The 12,660-nt window shown below is 46.0% G+C and overlaps 2 protein-coding genes across 10 annotated transcripts in view; one reads left to right on the forward strand and one right to left on the reverse strand.

Moving 5' to 3' along the window:
- Nucleotides 1-10,906, forward strand: part of LOC118317927 (F-box-like/WD repeat-containing protein TBL1XR1) — a 50,505-nt gene extending 39,599 nt beyond the window's left edge. For all 5 annotated transcript variants that reach the window (XM_035647073.2, XM_035647072.2, XM_035647075.2 and 2 more), the window contains exons 6-16: nucleotides 207-339; nucleotides 883-1,024; nucleotides 1,719-1,782; nucleotides 2,161-2,258; nucleotides 3,642-3,702; nucleotides 3,807-3,928; nucleotides 4,112-4,186; nucleotides 4,621-4,748; nucleotides 5,404-5,569; nucleotides 6,270-6,371; nucleotides 6,473-10,906. In XM_035647073.2, the coding sequence (XP_035502966.1) occupies nucleotides 207-339; nucleotides 883-1,024; nucleotides 1,719-1,782; nucleotides 2,161-2,258; nucleotides 3,642-3,702; nucleotides 3,807-3,928; nucleotides 4,112-4,186; nucleotides 4,621-4,748; nucleotides 5,404-5,569; nucleotides 6,270-6,371; nucleotides 6,473-6,499 (1,118 nt within the window). In that variant the 3' untranslated portion in view covers nucleotides 6,500-10,906. The remainder of the gene's footprint in view (nucleotides 1-206; nucleotides 340-882; nucleotides 1,025-1,718; nucleotides 1,783-2,160; nucleotides 2,259-3,641; nucleotides 3,703-3,806; nucleotides 3,929-4,111; nucleotides 4,187-4,620; nucleotides 4,749-5,403; nucleotides 5,570-6,269; nucleotides 6,372-6,472) is intronic.
- Nucleotides 10,907-11,017: 111 nt separating this feature from the next.
- Nucleotides 11,018-12,660, reverse strand: part of si:ch211-51h4.2 — a 74,665-nt gene continuing 73,022 nt past the window's right edge. For 4 of the 5 annotated variants that reach the window (XM_035647079.2, XM_035647077.2, XM_035647078.2 and 1 more), the window contains one exon: nucleotides 11,018-12,252. In XM_035647079.2, the coding sequence (XP_035502972.1) occupies nucleotides 12,042-12,252 (211 nt within the window). In that variant the 3' untranslated portion in view covers nucleotides 11,018-12,041. The remainder of the gene's footprint in view (nucleotides 12,253-12,660) is intronic. The other variant, XM_035647080.2, reaches the window with a different exon arrangement.

The following is a 12,660-nucleotide window of genomic DNA, read 5'->3' on the forward strand; positions in this document are numbered from 1 at the left end:
TACGTTTACAGTTACCTGTCACGACAAAACCACTGAATCGTCTTTATTAGGTGTGAAAGTTCATTTTGTTTAATATTTTTATGACACATTACTGTACATTCATGTTGTGGTTATCAGAGAACACAGTGTAGAGTGTAGATCATCTACAGGAGGTTGTTGACAGTGAGTGCACTGTCTTGATATTCTTCATCAATCTCTGTGCTCAGACAACCACGCAGACCTGATGGAGGTGGACGGAGACGTGGAGATCCCCCAGAACAAGGCCATGGTCCTGAGGGGCCACGAGTCTGAGGTCTTCATCTGTGCCTGGAACCCAGTCAGCGACCTGCTGGCATCAGGGTCAGTCGCCCTTTCTCCCGCAACCCCTGGTCTCGTACTCTTTATAGATAGCACACATGAACTCTTGCTGTGTAATGCAAATTCATGTCTTTAATTATTAGGAAAACTGAAGTCAAATATCCTCCAGCTGCTACAACTTCACTGTAATCCAGGGCTGCAGAAGAAGATTATTGAGAAAGATGGGGACAGCTTAATATTTGTGGTTATTTTCACATTGATTTTTCAGCAGCACGTTATCATGATTATGCTTTTTTTTTTATTACAATGATGGCGTCTTAATTAGTTCAAGCTAAAGAAAAGGAAAAAAAAAACTAAAATCAACGAGATAAAAGGATAAATGTCACGGCTAAAACATGAGATCCTGTATGAAACAATAATTGTCCTGGTAACATACTCAGAAATTATCGAGTAAAAGAAGTTATTGCACTATTTCGTGTAAATTCTTTATATTAATCGTTCCTTATTCTTATATCTTTTTTCATCTTGCAATGCGTATATTTTTTTTATGTACAGTCGCTCAAACGTCTCTCTGTCCACCCTCAGGTCCGGTGATTCGACGGCTCGCATCTGGAACCTGAGCGAGAACAGCACGAGCAGCTCCACACAGCTGGTGTTGAGACACTGCATACGGGAAGGAGGACAGGACGTCCCCAGCAACAAAGATGTCACCTCGCTAGACTGGAATGTAAGGACACACACACACACACACACACACACACACACACACACATATGATGTAATGTGAGTCATCCAGTGTGGCTGTAATCATTAAAAAAATCAGGGACCAGGTGAAAGTCGTCGTAGCAGCAGAACTTATTTTTGAATGTCTGAATGTTATGATGCTGCTGTACAGTCAAAATGTGTGATTGTTTTTAATGGTTTTTAAATTTGTGATGATTTCCAGTGTTGATTAAAATGCTTTGGTTGAACATGCATAGACATACATAGAAAAAATGCGTACAACTGTAGTTTCAGTAAATGTGCCGCATGTAGAGTCTTTTGACAAATCCCAGCAAACGCTTCCATAACAGAGGAACTCCCCAGCGAGCACTGAACATAACTTTTTGATGATATCCAATGGTGGAGAATCAGAGAGTGGAATTTTCCCTCAAGTTCAGCCAATGGGTTGTAAAACTGAGCCACGGGCAGGAGGCAAAACATTTCCCGGAGAGCGTCCATGCGGATGGAAAACACAGGGCCTCTCTTATGATACCAGCTCAAATCACAGCAAAAAGCGCTCCCTCAGCCCGGACGCTAAAGAACAAACACTGCAACCGAAGATGACAACAACACGGGTCTGGAAACGTGTCCACGAGCTTTGTAGGAATCTGTCTTGACTGACAAACACTTCTCTCTGACTCTCTCTCTCTCTCCGACAGAGCGAGGGCACGCTGTTAGCAACAGGCTCATATGACGGATTTGCCCGAATATGGACAAAGGATGGTGAGATGACACACGTGTTCTTAAAGCTAAGGAAGCCCAGAGATATTTTGTAAACAATAATATCAAAAGTGTGTTTTTTTTTCTTGAAAACATTTGCATTGAAGAGTGTTAAGAAATGAACACGTGTTGCCATGGAAACCCTAAATCCTGATTGTGGTATTTCTTGACGCTGTGATTACCTGCTAAACCTGCACCACAGCATGTGCGCCACATGACTCACTTACTCCTTGAACAATGCTGCCACCTAGAGGCATGCTTGCATACTGCCAAAGAGTCAGTGAGTGTGGGTTTGACGCATCTTGTGTTATTTAGCTTCCTTGTTGACGTCTTGTCGCCGTTTCAGGTTTAACACTCACCCTTGCGTGTTGTGCTCCACAGGTAACCTGGCCAGTACACTTGGCCAACACAAAGGTCCCATCTTTGCCCTCAAGTGGAACAAAAAAGGCAATTTTATCCTGAGCGCAGGAGTAGACAAGGTAAACAAGGAGCTTTTATTTAGAGGAGACATAGCATGCTCAGATTCGGGTTCATCATTTTAATTTAGGTTATTACTGAAAGATTTTACCAGCTCTGATGTTCAGTTAACACATCAGTTTCCTCAGACTGTCCATTTCTGCTGCTCCTCTTCTGAGCCTCTGTCTGAAAAGCTAGGTTTAAACCCGTGGTGAACTAAACATTTCAAAAATGGACTACAAAAAGCTCATCTTACTTCCCCCCCTTCGTTGTTAGCGGGTTCATTCATGCAGGCTAAACCTGGACAACACGGTGAAAAAATATTAATTATCTAACCAAGGTTGGAATTTAAATAAAAACAATAATTTAGGCAACGAAACTCAAAATAAATGTTAAATGCATATAGACCTAACGCGTTATGCCTACAAATGTACTACTGTGCATATTATCATTCTTCCGTGTCAAACATATTTAATTAAAAATATGACTACAGACGTCTTACATCCCCTTTTCTTTAAAGACAGACATGTGTGACGTATGATATGCCGATAAAGATCTCTTGTTTGTGTATTCATATAGTAGCAGAAGAATCACCACACAACTGGGAAACACCTTGAAATGTTGACGTGGTTTGCTTTGAAGCTGTGATGGTTGACACAGGCTGTGGATGTGTAATGTGTCAAAACAGTCGATTCCCCAATCATATCACCATCCGATAATCAATGGCCCATCACTACTGCACTCAACAACTGGTCAATAACCCGTCTACCCAGCTGTGTAGTATTATTAAATGCTTAATAGGCAACGGTCAAATTCATACTCTTCTTCGTCTACGGTACTTTCGATTTAGTCGTTTAAGTTCGTGCATGCACATTATGGGGCGTCTATTCCTCTGATCCTTTCGCATAGGAAGGTCCAGGGTGCTAAAGGAGAAAGGAAAGGAAGCATTGAAGCACCTTTGTTAAGCATTTAAAGAATTCTAATCCTGGCTGCCTCTTTGACACTTCATGGGTCATTTCACTGAGTTAGGACCCTTCCTACACAAAAACAGACTATTCAACCACAGCCTCGCTCTCGCTTTACCCGGCTTTGTTGGGGGCGTGCCAGACTAACAGGCAGACATGCTTTATGCACATCCGTAAAACGGTGATGTCACCTCATAACGGAAGTATCGGCGGGACTACTGGTGAGCCGTTTCAGGAGTTTTCTGTCGGGGGGAGGAGCTCCCTTTACACGGACTTATATACACTAAAAAACCTTAAACTCACGAGAGGAAAGTGAAAATTATAAAAATAAGTATATGTCTCCTTTTAATCAGCCGGCTAGTAAAACATTATTTCTCATGGAATGTGTCAGTATCACACAGTCATCGTCAGCTCTAACTGTACGTGTGTGTCTCCTCTCAGACAACAATCATATGGGACGCTCACACAGGAGAAGCCAAACAACAGTTCCCCTTCCACTCAGGTACCAAAGCATCTCCACCGCTGCTCCTGTGACAGACACGTTTCCAAAGATGTGTGTTGAGCTGCCATGTCTCATGTCTGGTGTGTTCTTCTCACCTCCCACAGCTCCGGCACTAGACGTGGACTGGCAGAGCAACAACACGTTCGCTTCCTGCAGCACAGACATGTGCATCCACGTCTGTAAACTGGGACAGGACCGACCCATTAAAACATTCCAGGGACACACAGTAAGTGCTTCATCGCAGAGCGCGTGCACTCATGTAATCCCTCAGCAGATGGATCCTTAGGAGGATAAAACACGCTTACTGTCACTGTTGCATGTGTTTAGTCAGCGTCCTTATTTCGAGTTGTGTCATTGGCAGAAGGATGGATGGCACAGACACGCAACCTTCTCTCTCTTCTCTCCTCAGAATGAAGTAAATGCAATCAAGTGGGATCCCACAGGGAACCTGCTGGCCTCCTGCTCAGACGACATGACGTTGAAGGTGAGCCGAGAACTTCCCCCGGTGAAATATTGGACACGTCGCGCCATTATTATCACCGCCGCCGCCGCTGCCCTTGACCCGAATAGTGCGGGGCCATGAAGAAAGTAACGATGTGTTCAGGGTGGCTGGGGACTTTTCAAGTTTCAAGTTTTCTCACTGAACCATAAGCTCTTACACCAACCAAATGGGAACATAAGTTCTCCTGACTCATTTCCTCTGCTCTAAATTTGCCGTAGAGTTATTGCTGCTCTGAAACAAGCCAGACGCTTTTCTCTCGGGCACGTTGTTGACATCGGAGTAGAATTGCGTCGGGCAGGAGCTGTGAAATGTCGCAGGTCACAGCTGGTCAAAATAAAGTTCTCCAGTGGTCAGATTGTTCACCGTGTAATACACTCTGCAACTCGATGAGTCATCGAAGGCTCTCTCTTTTTCAGATCTGGAGTATGAAGCAGGACTCGTGCGTCCACGACCTGCAGGCCCACAGTAAAGAAATCTACACCATCAAATGGAGTCCCACCGGCCCCGGAACCAACAATCCCAGCGCTAACCTCATGCTCGCCAGGTGTGTGTCTGTGCATGTTACAAACAACACAATCACCCCTTGATGGTGCAGTACACTAGTTCCAAAAACCTGAGGATAACACATACGCTCTGGACGATTGAACTCGCTGTACTCACCAAATTGTTACAGTACACAACTTTGTGTAGCAGTGTGGAGCCGAATGTTAACATCACCCAGCTTTGTCGTTCTACCTAGAGAACAAATTCAATTTGGGACCTGGGCCGTCCCTTTGTCGCAAAGAACGACGCACACTGTTGGTGCACGTTGAGCATTTGAACCTGATGTCCTATGAGGAGAAATGCACTGAGCTGTGGAGCTATAATGCCAACACCGTTAAAATAAACATCCCCCTGTGCTCTGTTCATTAATCAAAGCCTCCGAATGATACATCCATCAGTTTCTTAGCACCTAATGACCATAGATCAGTTAGTTTTTGGTACACAGTGCATTGTTGCCTACATATCCCAGCTGACTCTGGGCGGAAGGCGGGACACACCCTGGATAAGTCCTCCACAGGGCTGAACTATAACATAATATCAGCAGCTCTATGCGACAGTATTTTAAGCTTTAGCTTTATTTTGCAGTTATTGACTCTTTGACCACTTGAAAATGTGGTGGTTTTAATGACTCATTTTATTGTCTCGGGCTTCCGCAGCGCATCGTTTGACTCCACAGTTCGTCTCTGGGACGTAGAGAGAGGAATCTGTATCCACACGTTGACTAAACACCAGGAGCCCGTCTACAGTGTGGCGTTCAGCCCCGACGGTCGGCATCTCGCCAGCGGCTCCTTTGACAAATGTGTGCACATCTGGAATACACAGGTAGGAGGACGACTCAAAACTCCAATGGTGCGTTCACACCGGAGGCGATGGGAATTTTCACATTGCTTTGCTCGGTGCGAGTTCGGTCGCAAGCAAACATTTGTGCTTGTATTTGCGTCATTCGTGTGAATATTTGCCCGTTCATCCTTCCACTTCCTCCGACAAACCTCATCTTAACAAACACACGCAGGCAAAGACACACACACACACACACACACACACACGTAAACATGAACTGTTGAAAGAAAAAAAGGCAGACAGGAGTGCCAATGGAAAAGCTACACGAAGCGCTTGTGCTAACTGGGCCTGAAGCTACTTCCTCGTTCACTTTCTGCAGAGCCCTCTCCTTCTTCACCTTCGTCATGATGCAAACAGCAACCCGGCGGGGCTGCACACACACAGCGACAGTAGTGATCCTCCATTCCTGATGCTGTCGCATCACTCGAATATTTCGCTCGAGTTCGAATATTTCAAAACGAGCGAATTGCGTGTCTTCGTGCTGCGTCGTGTGATCCGCGCCGCCCGACTCGATCTCTCAAAATTCGCGCCTAGTTGCGTCCTTGCATTGATTTTGGAGGTAATCTACTCGCGCGAATGCTTTACGTCGCGTCCGGTGTGAACGCACCACGAGAAGCATCGATTTTCTTTGAAGTTATTTAAAAAACAAAACAACGAATGCTTCCGTGCCTTGTGTCTGCAGACGGGCGCGTTGGTCCACAGTTACAGAGGCACGGGGGGAATCTTCGAGGTTTGCTGGAATGCAGCAGGGGACAAAGTCGGAGCCAGCGCATCGGACGGATCTGTAAGTTTACACAGGATGTTTGGCTGCACACCGTCTTGTCTCTAGCTTTTATTCGTGATCTTCCAGTTCTTCCGATCGACCTCTCTGCTCTCCCTCCTCAGGTGTGTGTACTAGACCTGCGGAAATAGTGCTGCTGTTTGTTGGAAGCCATGGACCGACCATGAATGTGTACATAGCCAAATGACTGTCCCTGCCTGCCCTGCGTACTGCTCACGCTTACGACTACGGCCCCGCCCACCGACAGACAGGAAGCAGGAAGCAGGAACAGGAAGCAAGCACCCGACACAGCAGGTCCAGACAGAGGGATGAACAGTTGGACGAGCGGACAGAAGGAGCGGGCGGGCGGGCAGACGGACGGACGGAGGCGCCCCTCTCTATCTGTGCAGACTCTTACAGAGATGCAGAAGGGACGCAGTGATTGAAAAAAACAAAAAAAGAGTTACAGATCCGTATATGTACCAAATTTGGAAGCTATTTTGCTTTTTTTTGATCTTTAAAACATGCTCATTGTCATCAAAGTGAAAAAACAACAACAATGAAAATAGTGTTGATCTTTGTTACTAGCTGGATCTCATTGTGCAGACATATCAACCTCTCCACCATAAAACAGGATGGCACTTAGTTGTTTTTTTCCTTTTTCTTTTTTTAATCTCAGATCTCTTGTTTCAGTGTTTTTATATCTTTTATCCTCGGGGGGCAGGGGCTGGTCAGTTTTATTAAGTGGAGAAGAACATGCACACCCGACAGTTCTGATAAACTGTGTCCTCGTCAAGATTCTAAACCAATGTGACAAACAAGTGGGTTTTTTTTTTATTTTTTTCTCAGTAGTGGTTTCTGCAGACGGAGTGGGTCAAAATGCAGTAATTCATGTGTCGTCTCCTCCAGAGGACGAACTCTGGTGGACTCTCCTCGTACATCCGCCTGGACATGTGACGCTGACGATGTACATCTCAATGCTTTAAAAACAGCCTCCTTTTGTGCAGCCCCTGACCCGGCTTTGCCCACAGTTCTCCGGACTCTTCAGTCACAGCGGTCACATGTCTGATGGGGAAAATCCGCCGAATTGGCAAGAGGCCAAAGTGAGTTTATCTCAAATGAGATGATAGGCCAGGAGCTTTGGCCAGCCATTATTATTTACCTTTACTCAAAACCATACGAACAACCGTTGTACCCTGAATGGCGCGACGTCCTCTACACTGCATTCATCGGACTTAAAGAAACGTCGTCTAATTTGACCCATGTACACATCATCAAACCCTCACGTCCCGAGGCGGTGTGGTGACCTACGTCGGCTGGTCATCCAAGTGTTTTGCCACTTTTTTCGGACGGAAGATCCTCGGAGGGGCAGAGCCAAAGACAAAGCCACCAGAAGACGCCGCTGATGTCCGCCCGCAGAGCTCCACAACAGACGGGACACTACAGCTGTGTTCAAACCCACACCCTCCTTTTTATCATTTCCTACACGTGCAATTTTTTCGAAAAAGTGAAGACTCATTTTTGCATCCGACAAATTAGGTTTTTTGGCGTTGTCGGCAAAGTAGTTCGACTGACATGGACGATACCTTCTTGTTACGTCGAGGGACTGTTTAGGGCTCGACATAAAGCGGACGTTTTCAAATTCGGATACTCGCCTAAAATGGCGGGTGAACATCAAGTGCATTGCGAAGTACACGGGGAGCGGGTTTGGGCACAGCCTTGGTGTAGCTTTACTAAGTTAAGTTCATCGTCATAGCACCCTGATGTGATGAGGTCTGTTCAGTTTTCAGTTTACTCTTTCCTGTGTAATGAATTAAAAAGGGGGGGATGTCATCACCGTTAATATTGTTTAATTGTATTTTGACCAAAGTTTTGTCCTAAACATTCGATACTAACCACGTCCGCTGACTCGTCTCCACCCGAGGAACCGTCACGTTCCTCGGCTCCGCGCTGTCGCACGTTTCAAATTCAAACAGTGACTCAACCGATACTCCAGAGCAGCTCCGCCTCCGAGACTTGTGAAACGGAAATTTTAATGTGCTGATATATATTATTTTTTTACTCTTTTAAGAACACAACCACCCACATTTCTCTGGCATGGACTGGAGGGGGGAGGGGCTTCAAGTGCGGTGGTCAACGGGCCGCTCTTGCTCGGGAAGAGACATTTGGAGACGTCCTGTGTTGTCACCTTCACACATCACTTTATTTTTTTTTATTATTTTTTTTAAACAGCCGTACAGACCCAGCCCTGGCACAGTGTCGCCAATTCAGAATGAGGCCCTAAAAGCAGATCAAAGGTGGAAAGCAATATGTGAACATTTAATATTTGTGTCTTATTATTGGTTCACAATGTGGGGGAACGACGACACTGCGGCCCCGCCCTGCTCCTCATAATCCAGCCGGAGCTCTAGAGGGCGCGTGGCGAGAGCAGACACGGGACACCTGAAGGAGCGGAAAGGTCAGGCGTGGAGTCGCTTCAACGAAGGTCGTGGCCAATTAGAAACCAAACGACGAGCCGCAACCTTTCCGCCCTCTTCGCCTTCGTTATCGGTTCTTCGCCCGCATTTAATTCCGAGGTTCCCCGCCGACCAAACATTTTATACTCTTTTCGAAGCAGCAAATTTCCAGTTACGTTTTTTGTAATTTCTTCGTAGATTTGAGGGGGGGGGAAAAAACAGCGAATTGATGATTTATTGGCACTGTTCGTTTTACCTGTTCCTGTAAATTTGAAAGATTCTTTTTGTTTCGTTTTGTTACTTTGGAGTGACGTTGCGAATAGTAAAGGTCGACGGTGTAATGTGAGGCTTTAACCGAGCCGGGCTGTCGTTCTGAAGGCACCGCTGCCTGGGAAGAGCTTCCCCCGAGAGCAAATCACCACTCAATTTGTCTTCTGTTTTTAATAAAGAAATGTTTGACTTTTTTTTTCTTTTTCTTTTGCTTGAATCTTTTTTTTGGGGGGGGGGAAGCCTTGTCCCGGGGAAGGCTCCCTCCCGAAGCTCCTCTTGGCTTACACACAAGACCAATTGAATAAAATTGTAATTTTTCAATGGAGATTTTTTGCCCTTGCTGACCCCTTCCCTCCTCGTTGCTACAGTGTGGGAGTTGTACAGATGTTCTGTGGAGAAAGTTGCTCTGGAAGCAAATCTGATCTTGTCGGTTGGAGTGTGGATTTATATTTGTTCTAAATTCTGAATATGCAGTGGGACTTGGTGAGCCCACGAAACAGTTCCTCACGGTCAGTTGTATTTTATAGAGAAACTTTGATCACACAAAGAATTTCATTAAAAAAAATCTGCCCTGTAGATGTTAGTGTGGCCGTTATTCTCCACGTAAAGTGCACATTGATAAACCTCTCAGTTTGTTTCTCATGCCGGACGCTTGCTCACAGTGCACACCTGCTCTCGGCCTGGCGCGAGCGTTACGACGCGCCTCCATTTTAAGCCAATAGGACGGCTGCGGTGACCGACGTCTGACTGGACGTTTTGCCTCCCAATACGATTGCTAGGAACGTCTGGTCACAGACAATGGAGGGAAAGTACTTAATTTATGCGCATGCACATATCTTTCTGGGCGAAAAGATGTCTCATCACACACACGCACACGCACACACACACACACACCAACAACGGAGACGCGAGAGACACTTCCACAGTGGAGTTCAGCGTCAGTGGCCGAGCCAGAGGACCGTGTGTGGTCGGTTATATTTGACTGAAATGCCCAGTTTGGGATCAATGAAGTACACTTGTCTATTTATCCATCTCTCTGCCCGTCTGTCTGAAGCCCAGTTATCAGTAATCCAACATTCGCCGAATATTAAGTCACGACCGCACATTCCATTTCGACCTACCGTTACAAACTACATTACTAATTTGACCCAACAATATTAAATCTGAACACTGCAGTGAAACTTAAAGGGGCCATATTATGCTCCAGGCACCTATTCAGCCTGCCTCCACGTATATTTGGTCATCTGGGGTGTCTGCCAGCCCACGAAGAATCCTTGATCCTTGAGGTGTTTTGACATGGAATGGCAAAGACATGTAGTTCACACACCTGAAAACCAATGTAACTTGTGTAAAAGGGGGCATAATATGGGCCCTTTGAGGCACACTGAGGTTCGACGAAACTGAAGCCTGCCCGCAGGGCGCCTCCGCTCCTCACAAACGTTTTCTCGTGGCCCCCTCCGCAATACATTTGACATTTCCCTAAGAGTAAGAGGAGCTAACCGAGCTCGTGTTATCCAGAGGATCAGTGAATTGTTCTACCCCTTCCCCCGTATTTGAAGCACTCGAACCAGCGGGTGTGAAATATAAGGTCACGCGGGTTCAACCCCTCGGGTGCGTTTCGGTCCGTGCCACAGTTGCTGGGTGAACGTGGGCAAAGTCGAACCTTTCGTGTGTGCGTGTGTGTGTCAGTGTCGTTTCATGTCAGCCCGACGGCATCTCTTTTAGTTGGGTTTTTTTTTTTCTTCTTTGCAGCTCACAGCATCACATGGATCTGTTATCATTTCAGTCCCATCTGTGAAACAACAGTCCAGAATAAAATATATTTTGATAAGAGTTTTGAGTTTTTATTTGCGTGTGTGCGTGTGTGTGTGTGTGTGTGTAGAAATGCAGTGTTGTTGTCGTCCGTGCCCGAGCAACACCATGGAGTGACACTACTCATGTCGGTGACAATCATGAAAGCTCGTTTTATTCATGTCGCGACAAAAAACATAATTGACTTCAATGTGGAACAACGACAGGATGATTTCGAAGACGCCCCCTCACGCTGGGGTCGTCCTGGGGGCGCGGCCTGTGGTGCACAGCAGAATACAACGCAATTAAGGAGGCGCGCCTCGTTCTCTGCGCATGTCTGTAAAGCAGGGATTTTCAAAGTGGGCCGCGGTGGGATTTTGAATATTTTTATTTTTGCACTTTACAAAGGAAGTTGAAAGTGGGTTGCAGCCATTTTATATTTCCGCCTCACGCATAAAAACTTGCAGCGGCAGAACACTGGATCTACTCAGGCAGCGAGTGTCTACTGCAGAGTGAAAGGACTTCATGGACCCCCCCCCCCCAGGACAATATACCTGTGGCTCAGCTTTGTGGCAACGAACGATCAAGGACCCTAAGAAACAGCAATAAGCTGTAACATTCACTCATTTCAGTCTAATCAGTATCATTTTGATACTCTTCATGCTACATTGATAGTGGCTCAGGTTACAGCGTGATGTATAGTCTTCATTAAAATGTATATACTGTATATGCGTGCCAATATAGAACCATATTTACAGTGATAATACGTTAGGGACCAGGTGCACAGAACGGTCAGTCTGCGCGACAAACTCGAATATGTGCATTGTGTCGGATTGATAAAACGCATGGTGTTTCATCGGTGTCGACTCTGACGGTTCATTTCCCTGTTTGGATATAAACACTGGTGTCCTGTAAAGCTTAGACAGCAACAGGCTGGCACATTTCCACAGGCCATTGACCCAATGTAAACGTGGACATCCCCGGTGATCATGGGAACGTGCAGTGCCAAAAAAACACACGGCTTCACCTCAAGGTTTTCACATTGCATCGAGAACTCGTTTAGTATAAATACAAGGATTAAAAAGGAAAAACTGCACTTGCTATGCTTCCAATTTTTGGCAATTTCAACTCGTTCTGGTCCATGTGTGGGGCGGCGGCGGCGGCGGCGGCTCGAGGGTCAGTGCGGCACAGAGACATTGGCTGCCGTGAAGCTCCCGCTCCCGTTCTGGCCATGTGCCTCCTGACTGTGGCTGTAGAAGGGCAGGTAGTGGGCCACTTCGGCCAGCGTCTGCAGGACGTCATAGGTCACCGCAAACAGGAAGTAGCAGGGGAGCAGCCAGGTGAGGCTGAAGACGCAGTCGCCCACGGGCAGCGGGACAGCCAGGTGTCTGGACGGAGAGGGACATTTATGAATTCAAAATTTGGTTACCGTTTGTATTTGGTCACTACAGCCAAACATTCACACTGACAGAATTTTGCTTTGAAACCAGACCATTTTATTATTAATTGTTTACTTTATTTCCATTTAATGAAATGGTGCAATGGAGAAAGAATCAAATCCCAAATAACTTTGAGTAAAGCCTAATTTTACAGGTGCGTGAATCCTTGCAATTCGCTGCCAATGAATTTACTGGGACTTAACTAATTTACCATGAGCAACTCCATTAAAACCCATACTGCAGATATTCATCTAGCATTGATTACTGAAAACGTAATTCACCATATATGTTTAACTGTTCACATCAGTCTCTGACTGAACAGGAGACATTGACACAGTGCCCTAAATGGACCACCAA

The sequence above is a fragment of the Scophthalmus maximus genome, chromosome 13, assembly GCF_022379125.1.
Source record: "Scophthalmus maximus strain ysfricsl-2021 chromosome 13, ASM2237912v1, whole genome shotgun sequence".
Lineage (NCBI taxonomy): Eukaryota > Metazoa > Chordata > Actinopteri > Pleuronectiformes > Scophthalmidae > Scophthalmus > Scophthalmus maximus.